This window comes from Coturnix japonica, chromosome Z (genome assembly GCF_001577835.2).
Source record: "Coturnix japonica isolate 7356 chromosome Z, Coturnix japonica 2.1, whole genome shotgun sequence".
In the NCBI taxonomy this organism is placed as follows: domain Eukaryota; kingdom Metazoa; phylum Chordata; class Aves; order Galliformes; family Phasianidae; genus Coturnix; species Coturnix japonica.
In genome coordinates this window covers 14,488,766-14,512,470 of record NC_029547.1, presented here as the reverse complement: position 1 = coordinate 14,512,470, position 23,705 = coordinate 14,488,766, and the positions used below count along the sequence as shown (strand labels likewise).

At 34.1% G+C, this 23,705-nt stretch overlaps 1 protein-coding gene across 5 annotated transcripts in view; it reads right to left on the bottom strand.

The window, feature by feature from the left end:
* Nucleotides 1-23,705, bottom strand: part of ADAMTS6 (ADAM metallopeptidase with thrombospondin type 1 motif 6) — a 145,430-nt gene that overhangs the window by 56,300 nt on the left and 65,425 nt on the right. For all 5 annotated transcript variants that reach the window (XR_004305532.1, XR_001551922.2, XM_032441252.1 and 2 more), the window contains exons 10-11: nucleotides 19,998-20,144; nucleotides 10,079-10,220 (exon numbers count right to left, since the gene is read on the bottom strand). Coding sequence is in view for 3 of the 5 variants with exons in the window: in XM_032441252.1 (XP_032297143.1) it covers nucleotides 10,079-10,220; nucleotides 19,998-20,144 (289 nt within the window). In the remaining 2 variants the exon portion in view is untranslated. The remainder of the gene's footprint in view (nucleotides 1-10,078; nucleotides 10,221-19,997; nucleotides 20,145-23,705) is intronic.

Here is a 23,705-nt window from a genome sequence, read left to right as displayed (position 1 = left end):
GTTAGAAATAAGGTGCCAGGTAAAACCAATCAAGAACCACCTTGCTTTCTAAAGTTTAATTTATTTTTCACTGAAGAAACTAAAACACTGTAAGTATTTACTTAAATCTCTGAATAAAATACTTTTGCCACTACGGTTGTAACTTTTTCAGACTGAGACACACAGTCACAAATACATGGTCTAAAAGATCAAACAGGGAAATCACAGAAAATACACACACACACACACCCCCCCAAAAAAAAAAAAAAAAAAAAATTGAATAATTCTTTTGATGATGAATTTTATAACCATTAAATTGTTTCAAAACTCAACACTAAATCAAAACCAAATCTAAATCAACCAACAATCTAAACTACAATCCGGTATATATTTCAAAGTGAAAATTTAAAAGAGGTTTCTTTCACATGCATTTTCAGATGCTCTTGTGATAATGTCTTATTTTTTTGTAATTTACTTGCTCATCTGTTCTGTGTATGACTTAGATTGTCACATACAATTGTATGTAATTAAAAGTGTCAGACTGCGATGACTGTGCTTGTGATTCATTTTCCTGTATTCATTTTGAAAGAAATCGAGTTCTCTGGTTTAAATTAATACCTGCATTGACTTTAAGAAGTGTGGATCAATGTTCAGAATAAGAAAAAATCAAGTGCACTAGCACGTGAAGATTTCAACCAGTCCCACACAGATAGAAGAAAAAAATCGTATGTGGATAACTATTTATATTTTGAAATCTTCTACATTTTAAGGTGGTTTGAACCGAGAATGCTGGTTTGTTCTCCGCATTTTACTTGCAGAATTTCACTTTTGATACACCCACACAAAAACACCATCCATACGTTAGCACAGAAAAGGAAGTCATAATTAAAACATGCATTTAATCACCAAGCTAACACCTCCAAAAAGAATATTTAACAAATACTCCCAGGCATTTAAAATACAAGTAAATAATCAGTTGAACTCTGAAAACTAAGAGATATAGAATTCAGAATTATTTTAGTAATTAATATATGTGTTTGCTAAATGCTTTTAAATAAATTTGCTCACGTCTCTACTTCATAAAATAAGAAAAATATTTTCCCTTTTCCTAAACTATTTTGAAATACAGCACGAGAAATACTATCACAGCTAGACACTACCGCTGACACGGTCTGTTAGTCCTTATTCGGTCCTTAATTTCAGCACAAGTTTTTCTCAGCAAATCTCCAAAGAAAAATGGAAAGGTAATCAAACAGAATACAGCCTGTATCACACTATTAATATTTAAGCAAAAACCATTGCTGAAATCAGAAAGGAGTTTTGTTCAGGGGCAGGTATTCAATATCTTAAGATCCCAAGAATATTTCCTTAAGGAAAACTATGTTAAATATAGCAGACTTGTAAACTAAAATAACATAATGTATCAATTTGTAGAATAAATTTATACTAAAATAAGAGAGTGGATAATATACTTCTGCAATTTCTTTTAAAAGAAACTACATATTTATTTAAAAGCTTATTCAGTTTCCCGGGTCTACTGCAATTAAGAGAAAAAGTAGAATTTAAAGTACATTTACTAAAACCCTGTATATGAAATGAAAAATGACCTGGATAGTGATTAAAAAACAGGAGATGTTAAGATAAATGGCAAAATTAATCTGTGCCCTTATTCCATTAAATGGGCAGTAGTATGTATACCATGTTCATTATGTTTATGGATACATTTTCTTTCTTTTCTGCTAATTTTGAAAAGAAAGAAAATCTTACCAAGATGCACAACATTTTCTATACTTCCTATTAACCCTCTACCTCATATTGCCTCAAACTTATAACTACTACTGATTTGAAGTATTTCCTTATTACCACAGTGGTATCTATAATATCTCTAAGCAGCTGTTTTTAATAAGTCGGGCTGAAAAAACTAACAGGAACTACCCTGGTCAGGCCAAATATCATTAGTAGAAAGAATACTGCTTTTCCACACACATGTAACAAGTACACACTTGCCCACTTATGTAAGGTGATGGCCTTTTAGAGTAGCTCGTTCTTTGTTGGTGGAAATAAGATGAGGTTAACAGATGTCTTGTGAACATTAAATTGTGTGAATATTTTACTGAAACTAACAAAAAGAAGCATAACCTGAAAATTCACCAATGTTCTCAAAGTCAGACTCCACGTGTCTATTCAGTAGCTATTCATTTGTAAAGGAAATTAGGGAAAGTGTTCTAAAAATCCAGGAAACATAAACTGAAGCTGAGGCCTCTCACAAGATCAAGACAAGATAGATGACAACCTGTAACGGTGTATCTTAGGGCTCCATGACTTCAGTTTGGATTTCGGATGCTTGTATTTGCAGTAAATTAAACAAAGCTGAACCAATCTAGAGAAAAAAAACAGCAAATCAAATTATCTTCCTTTTGCCTAAGTGTTATCAATGATGGAGCCTCTTTCTCTTGTGTCATGCAGAGTTACATATAAGCATAGCAAATTATGTAACATCTAAGCATCCTATATCATAATCATTACAAAAGCACAATGAAAACTCAGTAATATGAGCAAAGGTCAACTTGCTGTGCTGCTCTGGTCTTAATGTTCAACACTAAGCCTCCAAAAAAAGTTAGTAGTTTGGCCCCTAAGGTTAAAAAAAAAAAAAAAAAAAAAGATAGAAAATACATTTACAATACATATTGAACTATTATGGTTTTGAGTATGAGGCTTCATACTCAAAATGCAGTATTAAACTCCAGAAATTAAGGGACTCATTTTTTCATAGTTTTTAAAAGTTTATCAGAATTGCATGTTTCTTCAGTGTATTTCATCTATAATATGCTGCACCTCTTGATGAGCATTTGCTAAATTACAGCATAAAAATAATTTGCTTAAATTATAACTTACAATTAAGATCTGAAAAGTATCAGCCCAGAGTATTTGCAGCCTCACTACTGAAATTCTGATGGCAACACACTCAAAACTAGAAGGCTGATTATATCATGGGTGAACTCCAGAAGGTTCAAAGATGAATTTAGTTCACATAAGCACCCAAAAGTTACCATTTTAGTGCTGTGCCACAAGTGCTCATTAAGTGGTGCAGCATGTTATGAATAACAACATGCTGAAAGAATGTGAAATAAAATCTGTAGCTTAAGACGTACATTTGTATTATGTTACCGGCATACTTTCCTAAACATTGGGTGCTTATGTGAACCTTATGGAAACTACAGAAATCCCAGAAGGTCAATTGCTTCGAAGTAGCATCTTCCCTTTGAAACCATGCAAGCCTTCCCATCATTATTCAAACCATATTATAGAACCCAGAGTCTCACTACTGCTTTTCATAACCTCTAAGACAATACTCCTACTTTGATCACTGGCAACCTTTGGCCTTTTCAAATAGCTTTAATAACATCCACTGTTTGTAGATGTCTGTGACACTTTTGAGAGAGAGAAAACAAAATGAAAGAGAGAAAGAAAGAGAGGGAGAAAGAGAGTGAGTGCACAGAGCTAAGACAGTCATAGGAAAGAAGTAAAAAAGGGCAGTATTGTGGTGGCAGTACTGTGGGAACTTTTTTTAAGATGTAAAACCACCTTAAGATTCAGGAAGAGAAATTTTGGAATTTCTCTATACACACCCTAATCTTAAAGAAAAGATTAATTTTAAGAATAAACCTAAAAGTGTTTCAGATGTTCTTATTTACAGTATAATCTTGTTAGTCCTTACACAAGAAAAGTTCAAAACTCTCATCATTCTAAATGCAAAAGACTTTTAACACTGATTAGAGGCTTTGCACGTTGCAGACAAAACCTTACAAAATAGAGAATAATGGAAAGCTTGATGAGAAAGAATATTAAGATCAGGTTGTCAATTCCTCTACACATGCACGTATTAAAACTGCAATTTGTGAGCAATGCAATGTAAATCATTGCTGACCTACTTCTGCATTGCTATCAAGCACCAAATAAAGAACAGCTTAGTGATGGTGTGACATATAAAGCCAGAAAAAAACTCATTTATTAGTGAGCCAGTATTACTCCTGGGTTCAACTAAATGCAAAGTATTTGTCATAGTGTGAACAAGAGGGAGATAAGAAGGAAAACTGTAGTCTAGGGAGAAGATACACTTCTGCCTTTCCTGTCTGAAAAAATAATAGCTTCCAGAATGTGCTTTCCACCTACTTATAAAAGCCCAATGTCACACTGAAAATTTGTTTTTTAAATTTATTTACGCAGAGTAAATCATATTAGTGTTAACAAAATTTATTAACATTAAAATTTGCATCATATGCAAATAAATATCATATGCAAATAAATTATATTTCATCACAAGGCTGAAATATATTTCATGCTGATTTGTCCTAGAAGAATTATTGTATAACTACTGTGCATGGCAATTTATTTACTTTCCTGGATTTGAAAATTAGCTGGCCAGATAAATGCAGTTTTGTCTTGTTCATTCTAACTCAGTTAAACTATTCTGCCTCTGAAACAGCATGCTGGAAATCAGGAAGCAGGGAAGGTATGACAACTCCGTGTTCTGTGCTCATGCAGAAAACACTTTCTAAGGCAACTTTCTATTAATGGTCATTAGCTTTACAGATATGCCCCAGAAGTCATTAAAAACTTCCTTGAGACAACTAAAGCAAGAGGATCAAGAGAAGCCAGGAGACAGTGTCTTACTTTGATAAAGTATCTTCATTCTTCCAGTCATAGTTTGAACTTTATCAGTGCCTGCTCTCTATAACTACCTGAAATGTAATGAGCTGGGGGTCGTCCTCTGCTCTCATGTAACTGGTGATAGGACTAGAAGGCATGGCTTCAAGCTGCCTCAGGGGAGATTCAAGCTGGATATTAGGAAATACTAATTCTCTGAACGCATGGTCAGGCACTGGAATGGGCTGCTTGGGGAGGTGGTAGAGTCACCAACCCTGGAGGTGTTCAAGGAATGTTTGGATGTTGAGATATAATAAGACACGGTTTAGTGAGAGCTATTGGTGATGGGTGGATGGTTGGAATGGATGATCCTGTGGGTTTTTTCCAACCTTGATGATTCTAGGATTCTATGAAAATGCAGCTACAAAATGTGCGTAAAAGCAAGTATTAGACTTTAAACTATAGGATTATTTTAGATAGTGACAAAGAAGAGATCTATCTGTCATAAACTAGAATACATCATCAGATGCATTAAGTTCCAGTATGAAATACAAAGTTCTGCTGATTTGAGCGAAGCCATGTACTCAAGGTCTCATTCCTCTGTTCCACATACTTAATGACACCAATGAAGGTGGAAAAGGATAAAATGGAAAAAATTTACCAGAGAATTGTTAAGCACTATCTCTGAAATTCATGCTAGCACCCAAGAGCTTCTCAGATCATAAAATGCACCACAGCAAAATCAATCACATGCATAAAATATTAACTGCTATTAAAATATATGAGGTTTTAGCTCCTGTCCTAAAAATGTGGAGACCAGCTCCAAAGCAAAACATTATTATGAACCACAAAATCTGCAAGTTACAGTCAGGCATATTGCAGATATTATTTAAACTCATAAAACAGAGACATTTAAAGTCAAGACTGGAATTCCTTCCTGAGCTAACTCAGAGACAGCCAAGAACCAACTATGCAGATGCACAAACGTGAAGAAGGTAAGGAGTCAACAAAAGTTCTCTTTACACTCCTTTGAAAAAAATTATTGAATATGTTTCTGAACTACCATGACATGTGGGACACAGAGTACAGGATAACTGAACCATACTTCACAGTCAGGAGAGGAGAATTCACACTGCATCACCCTGGGGAAACTTGCATTCCTCTTAATACCCTCAAAATCTCCACAACACTGCAACTAATAAGATATGTGAAAGCTGCATCAGCTTTAGGTAAAAGCCAGACACCAGTAGCATACAGTGAAATTTCCATCAATATAATATAGCTCACTGAAAATCAAACATTTGGGACTCTCCTGTATCTCAAAGTCTATCTTAAGAATGAAGCACATAGGTCACTCCAAAAGTAATGCCTTCTATTTTTTTACATCAAAACCACAATGGATATGAAGAGAACAATAATGCTCTTTCATAGAGAAAATTCTTATATACAAAACACTCTTTACAACACAGTCACCACCATTAGCTATGTATTTTCACAAAGAACAAGAATCTGCATGCTGTACTTATAAGAATCTGCCCCAGTGGAGATGTCCTACTGTTTCACGGATGCTATGATGGCACTATTGCTAAGAAAATGTTGCCCATGTAATCCACCTTTAAATGGCCTGAACAGATCAAAGTCAGAAGATACCAAATCCAGACTATAACGTGGGTGTGTTAGGACAGTCCAGCTAAGACTGTGATATGGCCCCATGGTACAGGGCCTGATGTTATTGCATTGTAATAGAAAGGTTGTCATGTTCTATGGCCTCACTCTGGAAGTTCAATTCTTCAACATAGTCTGCATCATGATGTAGCAGTCAGAATCAGTGGCTCATTCAGGTTCCAGGAAATCAAGAAGAATCACCTCCTTTCTACCCCAAAACACAGTGTGCATCTCTTTACCCCCTGACAGCTACATATTGAACTTTTTTTTCAGCCATGGAATTCACGTGTCACCACTGCATGAAGTGCCATTTTGACTCTGGCTTGGAGTGGTGACACCATGTATCATCACCAGTACTGGTGTTATCAAGGAAAATGAAATCTTCAGCATCTTGTTGGTTCTACAGATCCTGACAAATTTGCATGCAGAGTTCTTTTTATTCCTGCGTGGGTACTCATGGCACCCATCTGGCACAAATTCTGTGATACTTCAACACTGCCACCATCATTTCCAATGCATTGAAGCTGATATTCAGATCCATCTATAGCTCCTTGGATGACTTGATCAAGATGCACTTCATTTCATGGTGTGAGAACTGCATATCACCATCCAGAATGTGGTTTGTCAGCAGGCATCAATGAATGTCAACAAGTTTTCCACATGGAGGAACTCAATGGCACACCTTCACTCTGCACACACTTCCATGTCAGACATCACTTTGTCATACTGCCTCTCTGTTGCCATCTGTCACACAGCAAATAAAGCCAACAGAATACTGTCCGGTAGTCAGTCTCTACTCCATACCACCAACACCCACATCTGACATCATAAGGCAAAATAATAAAAAAGGAGCCATTATATTTGTAGCAGCCTAAATATCTTTAAGTATCATCACATCACCTCTCAGTTCTTTACTCAAACTACCTATTTCTCGAATTAATTTATATAAAAATGCTTCTGTATCATAGATTGTTTGAAATCATAAACAACAATGCAAATTTGACATTAGAAAATTGCTATCTATTTGGAAACAATAAATATGCTAAAACCGCTCTCTGAATTTTTGCCTGACAATGTGCTGAACAATGTAAGAAAATCTGATCAACAGCTGCAATACTTTTGCTGGAAGAGTGTTGCTCATAACTGAGAGTTCCATTAGGTCTATTTCTCCTTTGCAGAACTCCTTGTCAGTAAACACACACAGAAAAGCAGTCTTATGGTCCCTTCAGTAACTGAGTTTTTAACACTAAATAATTGAAACACCTCTTCAAACACCTGACATTCCAAAGTGAGAGAGAAACCTTCATGTATTTAAATGAAGAAAAGCTTTTCTGAATTAGAACTTTATTTATGAACAAAAGCAACAAACAGAATCAACACACAATGAACTGGATGTGGAAATACAGGGGAAAAAAAGCAAAGAATACAGATCATCATCAAATCTATATGGCCAAAAAGAGGTAGTTTCTCTAGAGGTTAAGAAGACATACATAAGAACAGAATTTCAAAGACCATGAATATTTTCTAAATCACTAAAAACCATCCTGACTCTTATATCAGAGCCCAAATGAGAATTTTAATTCTTTTGACTTGAGAGTTTGACAGTTTCTCTTGTCACGTCTTGCTATAATAAATTAGTTTAAAAAAAAACGAGCAAGAGGAAACAGCAACAATTTTTCTCTGGAACTCTTTTTGTTTTAGAATTTATTTCTTTCTGTGCCACTAAACATCTTTCCTGGAAAATTTGCTATACCTCTTCCTTTTTTAGTAGGCATTTCAATAAGAAAGGGCTGACCACTAGAAAAAAAAAAGTCATTATATCAATCAGATACACTATTAGTTAAGCATCGTTATTGTGTTTTTCAATTTATAGTTTCATGTTCGTTAGACTGAGATCCATGAACTGTTTATAGCATTATGTATTATTTCAAAAAGAAGCATTCAAAGTACTGACTGCTCACTTCTGATATTGAAAGTGTAGAGGAGAAAATTCAACTTAACTTTCCCTGGTATTGCCATCCAGTTCCACACCTCAGTTCTAAATACTCATTCTTAAGAAAATGTTTTTCTGGTGTGAATATTTTCCATCTGTGTTCTTTCCCTTCAATGTCATTACTTCAAATCTGTTTAATCATAATGATGGCATTTTCAGAAAATTCAGCTATGGCAGATAGTATTTCTGGATATTACCAGGCTTCTGAAATATTCTAACATAGAAATACGTATGTTTAAATTCTACTATTAAAAATAGGATTTTGTTTTTTTCTGAGACTCTCGTAAGTCATGCTCACTGACAGCATGCAGTACACTACACCAGTTCAGAGGGCTAGTGACGTCACATGAACACTTCACCTCTTCTAACCATTGCTTCAGTTCAGTTTCAATCTTTTTTCAAAGTATGGAGAATCCCTTCACAAAACTCTATTTAAAAAAAAAAAAAAAAAAAATGAAAGCAGACTTCATAGAGCCTGTAATTACCTACACTTCCAGTACTTCTAATTGTCTGCATTTTCAAATGCAATGTCTCTCTAAAGGGTGTACTATATATAGCAAGTTAAATGCCTACAGATTTCCTTAGCCTGAAAATAAAGAGTATGTATGAGAATTTGTAAGAAGAAGGATTAAAAAACTTAGATCTAGTGACAGAAAACAAGTCCCTTAGAGAACAGTGGTGGAAAGTGAGAACTTACAGAGGCACAATATAGCCCAAGACAGATTTGATGAGCATCAGTAACAGAAGACCCTGCAAGCTAGTCAGCCAGCTATGTACAGCTTTTAAAATCCTTTGCACAAAGCTATCTACCAAAGAGGCATCCCAAGAAAAATAACGTATTTATCAGCCAAGGGTTATTTAATATCCTTTTAATGGACTTTCTTTGAAGCTAGCCTTTAGAGAAGTAAACAGAGTAAATTTCATGATTACAGTTGTTTTATTTGAACAATCAATAATTAAAATATTAGTAAAGCTCTGTATTTTTAAAGCATTTAAGATTTTTTTAATTTACTGTCAGTGGATTATTTAAAAGTAAGTATAACAGAGTGCATCATTTTACTACGTATTATGGGCTGCAATATTTTCTTTAAAGTGTACTTCTAACTGTATTGCAGAATGCCCTAAAATACTAAGTATGCAGGTTTTCACTACTACTGTAAATTTCTTTACCTTCAGTACTGCACACTGGTACTTGCAGCAAAAGCTTTGCTAGTACTTAGCCATTCAATATGCTATTCAGTCTAGCTTCATGTTACTCTTTTCCCATAACCAATTATTCTTCTCTTCAAAAAGAGCTCTGAACAACGTGAGAAACAACAAACTCATTGTCAGCAAAAAAATAAAGCAGATCTGACAAATCAATACAAACACAAATGTAACTTCAAAATGTAGCTTTCAACTGAAACGTTAAAGTCAACAAAACAGATTTCATATTCCAAGGCTAATAGAGCATGAACGTGATCCCATTTAACTGAAATCAGTGAAACTTATGTAGTACGCTTTAAAAGGAGCAGGATCAAATGTTCTGGGCTCCTTTCTATCCTAATATTGAAGAACACTTCTTCAGCTCACTGTTACACACACATCTGGGTGTAAAATACATACACAAATGACTCAAGCAAAAGATGCAGCATAAAGATTAAAATGTATTCTTTGCTTATATGTGATATTATCAGATAGAACACTGTTGGGAATTCATAACTCTCCAGTGCATCTAACTAAAAATTTATGCTATAAAAGAATATATACAAATGTCTAAGCAAAACACTCAGCGTAAGGATTAAGACTTCTTACCCCATATTTACACTGGCGGGATGTTGCTCCATACTGGAAGCGACATTGTTCATCAGCATCATACACCTGACCTGGGGCCACAGCTGGATAAAGAAAGTCACGCTTGGGAGGCTCATTATCAAGGCAAGTACCACGGCCCGAACTGTTCAACATAAAGGACCAAGGAATTAGGAATTCTACTGACTGTAAATCACAGCAATGATATAATGTATCTAGCTCTTACTTTTAGCAGCTCTGGGTGTGAAACAAGTATGATTTCAGGAAAAAAAAAAAACAAAAACAATAAAATGGTGCACCCATGGGGAAAAAAAAAAAAAAGAAAGAAAAAGAAAAAAAAAGTAATTAGGGGGAATTAAGAGATTAAAATATTTTTTCAAAATATTTAACAAAAATGCTTATTTAGGTCATATATTATCCTTTCAAAAAATATGGTAATTACTGAGCCACTCAAGACTGATTTTCAATTCTGTTTAAAGGTTCTTATTTGTTTTCATTGACGAACAGCTACATTTGGTCACGGAAAGAAAAATAAACAAATTAAGCAAATAAATTAAGTTTATAATTCTTAATGATCCTCCTGATCATTCAAACAGGCAAGTACTTTAAAACATAGCAGATACAAGCAGCTTAACTGGTTTATATAAAACACATTTAAATTTTAACATGACTAAATGTCCAGAGAACTAGGACCTTAACATCCATTATTACTCCTCCATGTGAGAGAAGAAATAGTTACAGTGATAAAAATTGTTCAGGATCTTAGAATTTACCTGTACTTGCATGAGTAAAAGAATGTGTATAGATCCAAAGATCTTTTCCATTGCATTTAACTAAGATAGCCTTCTTTCAAAACTTTCATGTTCTTTTATAGTCACTGCCTTTTTTCAATGTATGCCCATACTCAACCACAATATTTTAGTGTAGTGGAACAAATAATAAAGAAAGCCAAAGGCAGACAGAGTTCTTTTGTTTAGAATACTTTATACTTCACTAAATATAATTATTCAGTTTTATTTAGTCAGTGAGCACAAAAAAGGACAGATGCTTTTTTACTCTCATTCACATGTGAATAAGTGAGGATTTTTAAAGAATTCTTATGCCAACACTTCCAATTTTTTTTCCGACATTCCTACAGATTTTGCCAGCACTTATGGGTTTTTTTCAAATCTTTTCCATGCACCTTGCCAAAGGAACATAATTTCAATAGTGAGTATTCTACACTGTTTTGTGAAGATCTCCAATTTTCTACTTCTTTCATCTGCAGATAAAAACAAAAAGGCCCCTTTAACCATACCGGTAATTACCTCATTTTAACCCTATTTTATTCATTTCCTCAGTATACAAGAGCAGACATTGTGGAAAAACCAAAAAACAAACAACCACTGGCACATCTGAATAAACAGCAACCAATTCAATAATAAACTAAATAATAATAATTAAAAAGATATTCTGGTTCTCATCCCAATAAATTCCATATGATTCACCTGCACTCCCCCCAACCCAAACCAAGGCATAAAGTCCTTCCCTTCACCCAAAAATATTAAATATGGACTTAAAATATTAAATATGTGATTCTAGCATTAAAAAGTAACATACTTGTCCCTTTGCTCCCGTTTTAATTACTACAAGTACATGCATTTGGCTGAAGCTGAGAAACTATCGTAGGTTCTTCTAAATCTGAAGCATTTCAGTGTTGTATACTGTGTGTATTAGGAGTACATGCTAATAATTCCAATATGGAAAAAAATCAAAAACAATCCAAGCATTATGTATCGTCCAAACCAAACTGCAGATACTGACTTGTTTAAACAAGCTATGGGAATCTTAACACTTGACATTACATATGAAAGAATATCTCCACAGATTCAAATAGTGCAGAGTTTGGTATGTAAGGTGTAATCCTGTAAAAAGACAAGCATTTAAAATCTTATCATTACCTTTGGCCACAGACAAAGGTCCCTGCAAAGATTATATCATGGATTAAAATCTTAACCATTAAATCTACTGAAACCATAAAAACGTCTCTACACCTACTGTATAAAACTCATAATTGTGAAAGATTTAATATTAACTTCCTACAAAGTAAGCCAAATTCTTGTAGAAAATAAAGAAGTATGCCTGTTGTTCTCTGTTGTGGTTTCATGATTTCTGTTATCAATATTCCACATCATAACATCATGTAGTGCAGGGGGAGTTAAAGAGCTAATGCTCCTGTCTGTGGATTGCTTATAGTTCCAAGTACTTTTTTCAGAAAAGAATTAGAACTACAGCTCCCATAATACTTCAGTATTCCGTTTCCATTTTCCATTCACAGGGAAAGATGAAACTGACTGGGAGTCACAAGACTGTTATCCACTCTTTTTCTGCTCATCACTGCAGTGTGTGTTCCCTAACCATCTGACCTCCAGCATTACAGTAATCCCTGTTTTTTGGACATTCCCTCTCATTTACTAGCTTTAATTTCAATTATTTTGTATTGTATTATCTCACATTCTGTATCATATCTAGTAAATCAGATTTCTCCCTTAGTTTGTTGACACTATTTTGTTTTTAGGACCATTTTCCTACCTTTTCTCTTCCCACTTTCCCCCTTTTCCAGGGCACGGACCTGTGGGCTCCCCTTCCCCATTAGTCATGGAACTGGGCTGAACTGGGACAGAATTGTGACATTCTCTGAAGACAGCATTTTAATCATAACAAAAACGAGCTCTATTACTAAAAAAGCAAGGTCTGGTAAGTAGTAATACACTCATAAGCTACTTCTGTCAGGTTGAATATTAATTTCTCTTTCCTTCTGCTTCAGTTTTATTATTGCTCTCAAAGTACTTGAAAAAACTGATGTTACAAAATTAGTGTGGGAACCTAAACTGAAATGCTGTATGTGTAGATGTAGAAAAAAGATACGATGGGAATGACAAGGACTTTTAAATACCTTAATTCCTGCAGATATAACAATTTCTACTCACCATCAGTTGCACTGCTTGTGATTTTACCTTACATAGAAACTGCATATAAAGTTAAAAAAAAAAACCAAAAACAAAAAACAAAAAACAAAAACAACAACAACAACAACAACAACAAACTCAAGGACTTCCTTGTTTTCCTAAGTTAATTTCTTGAGTTTATATGGAGCCCTTTAGGACTATTTTCCATTATAAAACTGAAAATCTTCATGCTTTCACTGTTGTTAACAAAAGTATTCCAGTATAATATGTCAAGAAACACAAGTAAAATAACCTATAATGCAGTTCAAAATGTAATTTGTACTACAATAGAAAATGAGGGCTAGAAAATTAATCTTATTTCTTTCAGAAAGGATACACGTTTCTTTAAAAGCTCACAATCCCAAACTAACTGATCAAAATGAGAGACAAGGGACTCAACGCTAAAATCTTTAGAAATTAACAGTGACAGTCTCTGCAGACATCACTTTTTATGCAAGGCTGATAAGAAAGAAAACAGAAAAAACAACAATGTAGACCCTTTTGGGTTCATGCTTATATTAGACCATGTATTCTCACATATCTCAGGGACATACACAGTACATTAGAACTGTATGAATGGCTGAGGAAAATATCCCGAACTGGATACTCTGGCACAGAAAACGAGTTTGAGATGTTAGAGAATTAACTTATTCATAATAATACAGCATATAATGCAAGCACATATTAGAAAATTCCTTCTAAGTATTTTAACTATTAAAGATAAACAATTATATAAATAAACTTATAGATAGTATGCATAATATCTTCTTTAATCATGTTAGAAAATTTCTCATAAAAACATGGAAAATACCAACACTAAAATAACTTAAGTATGAACTGTACATTTATATGTATACATAGCTATAAAAATATGAATTATTTATATGCCTATAAATAACATTTGGCTCCTTTCAAAAGACTTATTTCATATATACTATATATTTTCCCTAAGTAAAAACTGATTTTTAAAGAGTACTAGGATATATGGGCTACAAAAATTGCTTAACCTGACATTAATGAATAAACTCTTCAAACTGCTCAATAATCTACAGATAATAACACCTAAATATTTGTACAATTAGGGCATAAGTAATGATTATATGATTCAGAGTGTTATGTTTAAAATTAAAAATGAGATAAAATAGGATTACTAAATGCAAACATTGTTGAACTTTGGAGAAATTCAGATACTGATGTGGATTTACAAGACTCATGATATGTTCTACTTTTTTTCTATCTTTTACATAAGGCTAGCTCTATGGCTGATTAGCCATTGCATAGCAATTACAATTCAGTTTTGCACAGTGTTCTACTGATGCTCATTTTCTTTTTTGTCTCTTAGTAAATAATTTGTTATTTCTTTAACACATATTTCCCTCCATGCTAGGTTCCCAAGCATTCTTTTCTTCTGATAATTGCCCAGCACCCACATTAGGAAAAACCTACTGAGCCATCTATCAAAATCATTTACCTACCAAAATCTACTGGTATCCATCCTGGAGAATTTGAGAGACACTATACTACAGACAATTATCCAATTTGTTCTATTTTCATTACATCAGACATTCTGTAGGAATCTGCAATTAATTCTGCCCTTTAAAATTTACTTAAATTAATAAAATACAAACAAGAGGACAAAGTCAATACTCAGGAACATACTGCAAGCCACTGATTGCAAAAACTGGTTCTCTTCTTTTTAACTGTGCAACCTTTTAGGCAAAATACTGACTTTTGAAGACTTCAGATCTAAAATAATTATGGACATATCCTTTTTGATCCTTACTTGTCAGCAAGAAAGTCTTCTAATCTTTAAAAGAAAAAAGAGGTAGATTATAATCCAAATTATAGGTCAACAGATAATAATGGATGAAATTTTACTACATTTATTGGTACAGAAAGAGATGGAATTTTGATACTATTAATGTGACCTTATCTTACTAAACTAGTCCCCTGGAGTAGTAGCATATCTGTCATAGAAAGTACACAAGGCATATTAAGGAAAAGTACCTTGTATTTATCACGCATATCCACCTGTATGTCTGAGATTCTTGGCCAGATGATGCCTGAATACAGACAGTGGAAGATTTTTTACATCAACTCTAAGAGCTTCTTTGCACTAAAGTATTTTTGGCTCATTTCCAGAGTTAGAAAGGTCTAGTCTCTGAAAGCTAAATCCTGCTGTATGGCAATTCTAGAGACTCTCCAATAATATCCTGTGTTAGATCTTACTTGTTCAAATAGTTAAAAGACTTTAGATTCTTCTTCAAAGACAATTCTGCCTTTGAAAGACTGAGCTGGCAACATGACTTCTTGTTAAACGTTCTATCTGACACTGACAAGATTAAACAACTAGAGACTAATGACTCCAGAAATCAAGCAGATTATGTTATTACCAACCATAAAAGTAACTGAATAATGAAATGAAGAAGAAAGTTCTCTTTCTTAAATCTTGGGATGTGCATGGCTCTGCCCTAGACAAATAAAGACTGGATAAAAGAAAACTTGCATTGAGTATATATATATGCTGCACTCGATGAAGTTTTACCAACTGGTTTTCAATCACAGGCAAAATTTTTAGGGTTAGTTCATTTTTTAGTGAACAGATTTTAACAGTTTCTACATCTCTCACAGGAACCTTTGTTTTGTAACACTGCTCTCTCACTCTTCAAATCTTCCTGAGTCCTTCTTTCATTTAATTCTATAAAAAGTTTAATGAAATTTAAATCCACTGTAAAGCACGCATAAACAATTCAGGTGATAAATTAAATCCAGTCCTTCACTTTAATACAAAGCTTGCAGCCAGCAGCTATTACCTGCTAGAAGAAACGTTTTCCCCATTAAGATGGTTCTCATTGGCCAGTTCAAAGCCTGGGCTATCAGGTCATCATTCTTGGGAGTTTTGATAGACCTATTAGCAACACATACAGCTTTGCTTTGACTTCATTCCTATGAAGTCACATTCACCCTCTATCTGGCTGTCTCACAAAGTAAACTCTTTTCTCAACCAGAGTCTGGCTGAATTGACAACTTTTAATACTTAATGGCTATTCCTCAGTGCCCTCAGTCTGGAAAATTTGTATCCAGACACAGATTTTAGGAAGTCTTGAGAAAGAAGGTAACATTGAGACTACTTTCAAAGTCACCATGATGACTTCTGTCTCAAAATGCTTCTGCCTGATGAGGAAGCGTGGTATCAACACTAAAAAAAAAAAAAAAAAAAAAAAAAAAAAAAAAAAAAAAAACAAAAAAACCATACAAAACTGTGTAGTTGCAAAGCATTAGCCCAAGCCAGTGAACTACTAGATGCACGTTAATCTACCTTACCACACAATACTGTGAACAGTTATTGAGCTTCTAGATAAATGTATTCCAGCTGCATTGTCCTGGTGCCATGACTATTCTGCTTCAACTTTTAAGGAGACCCATAACAATGAACCTAAAATGTGTTTTACCATACAGACTCACAACCTCACATTTCTAATTGAGTATGTTCATATTTCATTCCTCCATGCTCTATTTTTCTTGTAAAACACTACTAAGTGAATCCAATACTCACTGAGTACAGGAAAACAAAAACAAAACAAACAAACAAAAACACTTCTCACCCTTTTCTGTTATCTACTGGTTCTGGTTGCAGATGTTTTCCCATTTTTGATGAAAAATTGAAAAAAAGGAGACAGAGTAGAAAATCTGTGTGGAATGAACACATGCAGACAGAGATGACAGTGCCTTTTGAGGCCTTGCCTCTAAACCTCTGAATCACCTTTCCTCATCTCCTGCTGAGTTTTGAAGAGAAATTAGGAAAAAACAAAAATAGAATAATTTTTCTGGTCTGGATGCAGACTGTTCAGCTATTACGGGGGTAGTCAGGGAAGTGCTACTACATGAATCTCAATATTTTTCTCTGCTTCTTGCTCACTGATCATTACCTGAAAATGAAATGCATCTGCTACTGAGACTGTTCTGCGTCAAGGAAAGGTGTGAGGGAGTAAAAAATAAGCAAGCTAGGTTTCTGACAGTTGTCCTATACATAAGTATATACCTTAACACTTCCCTGCTGTCATCAGGGTGATGGGTAAATTTAGGGGAGGGACTGGAAACTTAAGAAGAAAAAAAAAAAAAAAAAAAAAGAAAGAAAAAAATCACATTTAAAGATTATTTTACCTTGCAAAATCAGGCAACAAAAATCTTAATAAGCATTAATTCATTTCTAGGATATTAAAACCACAAACAAGAAGAAGCACAGATTTATAACAAACTAATCATGTTTGAGAAATCTGACTTTTAAAAAGACAGACTGCAAAAAAAGTAGACAAAGAAGATGCTCGCTTTGGCTCTTTTAAACATAATATCCAACCCAAGTGGAAAATCTATTTGTAATTAAAGTACACGAAAGAATGTTTACTCAACGTGGCTTTGATAAAATAACACCTACATTCTGTTTTATAAAAATAAAATATTACAGGTGATAATTTATTATTGGAGATGCTACATCAATTTTTGCCCTGAATATCATTCATCTAGTATCTTCAATAATGCTTTTTATGAAATATACAGGTGATTCTAATTCAATTAAAATCAAAAACAATGACAGTGACAGTGAAGTATTACAGAAAACCCAGACAGCTTAGAACAGGAACAGATTCACTACAGTATAATTCTCCCTGTATAATACTGTAAGTACAATTTCAGTGGCATCTCACAGGCTTAAAATATTAGAAACTTAAAGAAACTTCACTGTGCTTCAATGGCACGGAAAAGAATATCAGAGATGCAAAGGGTAAAGGAAATAAATAAAACCATTTAAACAGAGTAGGGAGGCACAAGCTGAACTTTTTAACAAACATAGCAAAAAACTGAATGATCGCTGTATAAACAGAGGTATCAAGTAAAGAAACATGAACGGTTGTTCAGAATGAAATTTGAAACTATGAAAAAATGTTCAGTGCTATTATATTTGAAGCATAATACAAGCCACAGAATTTATCATGTGTTTCCCTCTCTAAGCACATAAGAAAAAATAACTTAGCTACCTGTGAAACTTTTTCATCAATTCAGAAATCACTGTCAAAATAATTATGAATTCAAAATGGAGTTTAAAAGAGTGGCAAACTGAAGGTAAGACTGTAAACAGTAAAAATGTGATAGTAAGAGACAAATCCCCAGTACTTCAAGAAAGCATAGGAAGCATAGGAAGCTGGAGCATAGGAGGCTCCACATAGATGTGCATAAGAACTTCGTCAGTGTGATGGTGATGGAGCACTGGAACAGGCTGCTCAGGGGATGTTGTGGATTCTCTTCTTGAGATATTCGAGACCCACCTGCATGCCTACATGTGCAGCCTGCTGTAAGGGGCCTGCTTTGCAGGGGGGTTGGACTCAATGATCTCTAGAGGTCCCTTCCAGTCCCTACAATTCTGTGATTCTGTGATTGTGTGAAAATACCTGAAATATAGTCAGGATTATTGGACTGTGAATTAATCTCATAGAAGAGATGCAAAAATCCTGTTCTTTCTAATAGCTGAAGTTTGGCTATATAATATACTAGAAGGAGTACCACAGTGAGCAACTGAATTAACAGATATGATTGGCAAAGCTAAAGAACTATAATCTTGTATATTTTTTTCATACTGCTAGTGTTTAATTAATACATATCTCCTCAGAAAATAACTTATATTGTGAGAAATATGGATTACACATATGTGTGAGATGATTCATTCAGCGTGATTTAGTCTAGACACTCATTTAAATACTTAACACATAAAAGTGGGTGTATTGTTCAGTGAGTTGATACTCATCACCTTAACCTGATATAGTAACCAAAACCAAGTATTTTCCTCTCAACAACCCCAAATGCCACCATATTTGATTATGTTCATTATATGTACAGGGAGCTCAAACACATCTTCTGTATAATTCAGTGATCTTGTACTTGCGAGAGTAGGTACATTTGAACCAACTCAAGAAAATGTTATTTGTCTGGATGGAGTTCTTAGAAAACAGATTATTTTGAATTATCATCCCCAAAAAAGGAGGAATGCATTTTGTTTTTAGAAATCCAATGGCTAGACTACTAGCCCATCTCTTAAAACACAGTGACTGAATTACTGAACAACTTTTATTTCTTAAAAAATAATTTCACTGATGACACTGCATCTACCAGTCACCTTCTATTTGCTCCCTCGAATCCACTGTCTCATATACTTTTTATAAACTATCCTTAACCTGCTCTCAGTGAACTCACAGTTCTATGCCTGATTTTTGAAGGTTACCTACACACAGTGGGTTCATTATGCATCATGTATAGAATGAACACATTTTTTATACTAATGTATTTTGATTATTTAACTTTTTTATGCAGAAGTAAAATTTTTGGTAGGAATCTATTTCTGGACAAAAATCACCACAGAAGTATAGACTAGCATGGTTTAAAGATATTGATATAAAAATCTATGACAGCTTCAACTCTGATTATTTTCATGAAAGTTGCCAATGAACACAGAAAAACCACAAGACTACATAAAAAAACACATGAATGGGAGAACAAGGAAAAGGGCTTGAACCTTGTTGCCTTCCCCTGCATTTCCTCACGTTACACATTTATTCAAACAAAAAATTACTTCCTTTTACTCCCCAACAAATTCTCCTTTCCCCTATTTCTCACATTGAGATTAATTAAGGAAATATGATCAGCACTTTAAAATGTTTGAATAGATTAATACTTAACACCAAGAAGAGGGAAAAATATTAGAAGCTTTTGCCAACACACAGGAAAAGGGCTCTACAATGTAATTCTTCACTGACTTGTCATATTTCTGCTTTTACATTCTAAAAACATAAATCATTAGAGCCAGCCACTGTATCTTTACTAAGTATTTATTCTGAAAGGTGTGAATTTTTCTAATAACTCATGATTTTTCTTGACAGATTACTTACTCTAAAAAACTGGTGATATAATCCCGACTGCAGGCTGACCAAGAGAAAGGATTGGTGTTTGCTGTAATATGAGCTGCCATTAGTTTTGCTGCTTCATGACCTTTGGTCCCACAGGAATTTCCTATTCCATCATGGTTCATGCCAAAACTGCCCAAAAGAGGAGAAAAACAGTTCATTATTCTTCTACAGCATCAGACATCTCATAAAATTAAATGTGATTTTTACAGAAATCATATTGGACCTTGGAGAACACACTCACTATAGGAGAATTCCAAGTGGAGAATTAGGATCAGTTACGTTCTGTTTAGTTTACTCATACTTTGGAATGCTGTACAATTACTTAGCACTCATTTTCGCAGTTTTTAAAGAATCTTCTTTTCTAAACCTTTAAGGAATATTCAATACTTGCATGATAAAGAGCACTCAGTGAAGAATATACATTATGGCTTTAATTCTTCTGTTAGTAAACTGGGACAAATAGGGTACATGAATTTGCTGTAGCAGTACATGTAGGCACAGAGTACCCAGGGATATTTCAAGCAGAATATGGGTTTTGCAATTTCCAGGGTTATACAGTACTCATGCTCCCTCTATCCATTCACAAGGTGACCTGCAGTTTTTTCTATTAGAGCTGTCCCTCATCACAGAAGATCAGAGTGACAGATTAAAAAACAGTAGAAAATACAGTAAGAAAACACTGGGTTTGAATTTGGCCAACAGAGATTTCCAAATATATTGACTTTCAATGAAGATGACATGATTTTGGAAAAAGAAATAAAGTAAAAAATTGCTTATAACCTAGAAATCCCATGCTACAGAAACAAGACCTATAAACTGTGGATGACCAGTATAAATTAAAACTTTGAGGTCAACTCAAAGAGAATCTACCTGAAAAGACTTCAGTTATATATATAAAACTATCTTAAAATGAAATCTTTACTGTTGTTCCTAAATAATTGACAGTATATACCTCACATCTGTCATCAATGAACATCACTGAAACACCTGAAGAGAATATGTAAGACCATGACGTCTCCTAATAGTATACATATTTTTAAAATTCCATTTTCTTAGTTTGGCTTTGATTCATTTTGTCTCTTTTACTTGGGACAAAATACCTTTTTGTATCTAAATATTAACCTTCAGAAACATTAATTCCTTACGAAACTTAAGAAGTCAAAAAAGCAGGTACTGAGATACTTAAGAGCTTCCCTGAGCTTTTAGGTCATTCTCAAATGAAGACTATCCCCATTACATAAAAGAACTAGAGCTCTACAAAAAGAACTTGTCTGAGCAATGTATGTGTTACAGTGAAACTATGAGATGAGAGTTAACTATTATTGTTAATTTGTTTTTATATTGATAAATTTTGGTGGGGAGAGAAAGACATAGAACTGAATCGATTTATAACAAAAAAGTACCTTATTGGCCCAGTTAATTGCCACCATTTCCTAGAATTAATGATTTTTGTAGATATAATTATTTCCTTCTGAACTACCTCTGTACAATTCCTTTAAATGGAAAACCTTAGTTTTTAACAGTCTCTATGAGTGTGTTGCTTATAGAAATTGACATTTTATTATGCAGGAAAGAGCTACACTGGATCATGCTGCTATGCTTTTCTGTACGAGAAATATGTATTTCTGATAATCATCTCATTTATAGTTAGCATGTTCCTAATGACAAAGAAATCATAGTACTCAAGCAGTCTGAGAAATGAAAGAGACCAAAAATAATTTTCAGATTTAGTGCCAAACAAGAAGCACAAACTTCATAGTTAAGTATCCTTTGCTTTTACCCGCTGTTTGTGAAAGATGGTGGCAGTGGTATATCTGATAAAAAGCAAATCTTAAGCACACAGCTACTCAAAACATTTGCATAAGTTGTTGGTTTTATTCATTTATTTAAAATTATTAATTCAACTAAATCACCTACTCCCTTCCACAATGGCTATTCCACTTGCCACTGCTTCTGAATTTAGTAGGAAAACTGACCACTAGGTGCAGATCATTTTTCTGATGCTAAGAAAGGAGTTTTGCAAAAACTGTTATCATTTTCCAAAGATGGTAGTGGCAGCATGACCTTACAGCCTACTAATTTACACTCCTATGGGAGACGAAAACACATTTTTGTCCAAAGGATTTGTTTCATATTCATCATAGCATGCTACTTATATTTAGCCATCATTACACTAAAAGCTTCATCTTTCACAAAAGGATGTTTGCAATTCAGTTGGGGTGGGAAAGCAAATTAGAATAAAATAGTCCTCATGAAGGATGCTGCCTTTTTCAAAATAACTAAACAGAAACAGACCGTACTTTTTTCACTGGCTTTAAGATCTCATCCAAAACTGATGATACAATTGCAGTTTTAAAAGAACAGCCAGATAAGCATAGAGACAATGAGAAGTCTTAACTTTGGGGATGGACTCAATGATGTCTGGAGGTCCCTTGTAATGTCTGGAGGACCCTTGTAACTCTGTGAACTGATAAGAGGAGTTTTCTACAAAATTACCCTTCCTTTACTATCTAAAGGAAACATGTTTATGTCAGGAGCTCTGAATAACTGGTTATTTTTGTTTTGTTTCTTTTTTAAATAGCATTATGTCCACTCTTTTCTCAGAAGCTTGCACAACATATAGGAACTATGCAAAGCAGTAGCACTATGAGTTTTAAAATCACAGCTCAAACTCTCCTACATTTTTTTCCTGTTTCTTGTATACTTCTCAGAAATTCTAAGTAAGCAGCATATATAGTGCTCCATTTCTGTTTCATTTATTAACATCTGCAATGGAACAGCTTCTTCTTTTCTTGGCAATGTTTTAACTTATATCTGAAAAAATTATCTCAGAGGATTATTTGTAATACATATCTAACCTATGATTTGACCTCAGAAATCACGGGGGAGATAACTGGTCTCAGCTGCATTGAATAAAACAGTAACAGATAAACAAAAACCCTAGAGTAAAAGCAGAGAACAGGATGAGAATGTAAATCTTCTTGCATTCCCTTCCTTTACATTGTAAAGGAACAATACAACAGGTTCATACAATTTCATCTCTATTTAAGGTGAGGTCACTGGCTTGTTGGGTTGCTTTAAATTCTGATGGTTAGAGCTGCCAAAAACACTTACTGCTGATGAGTCTGAACTGACTGAAGTTATTTTTGTGAGACAGCCAGGATGCTTCTGCCTTGATTTATTATCCAAACACATAAGATTCAGAGGAGGCAGATCCAAATCAATCTTAGTACTGCTTACAGAGGTTTACATCATGTACCATGTACTTTTGCAGAACTACAATTAACTGAAATGTGCTATTCAGGTAAAATATCTTTTTTTTTCTGACTTGTTAGCAATCTATTACTTCTGCTTTCCAATACTAATATTAAAGATCTGCATGTCAAGCCAATTTGCAGCTTTGAACATTGAGAACTGCAGAGATATCTAATGTTTATTTCCTCTAACTACAATACAGTATTCATAGTAGTTTATTATTTCATTAATTTTCATTAATTAATCACAGATTAATGAGTTACAGTACATGTGGGAGAGTCTGGCCTAATTCTTTTAAACCAGTGCCTCATACTTGGCTTTGTCACATGTTTAACAATGCAAGAAAAAAGTACCTGAGAAACTTCAAGAGTCAGGTGACACAATGAATTTATAGGAATGAAAGCAAAATAAATATTGCAAATATCAAGCTCTTCA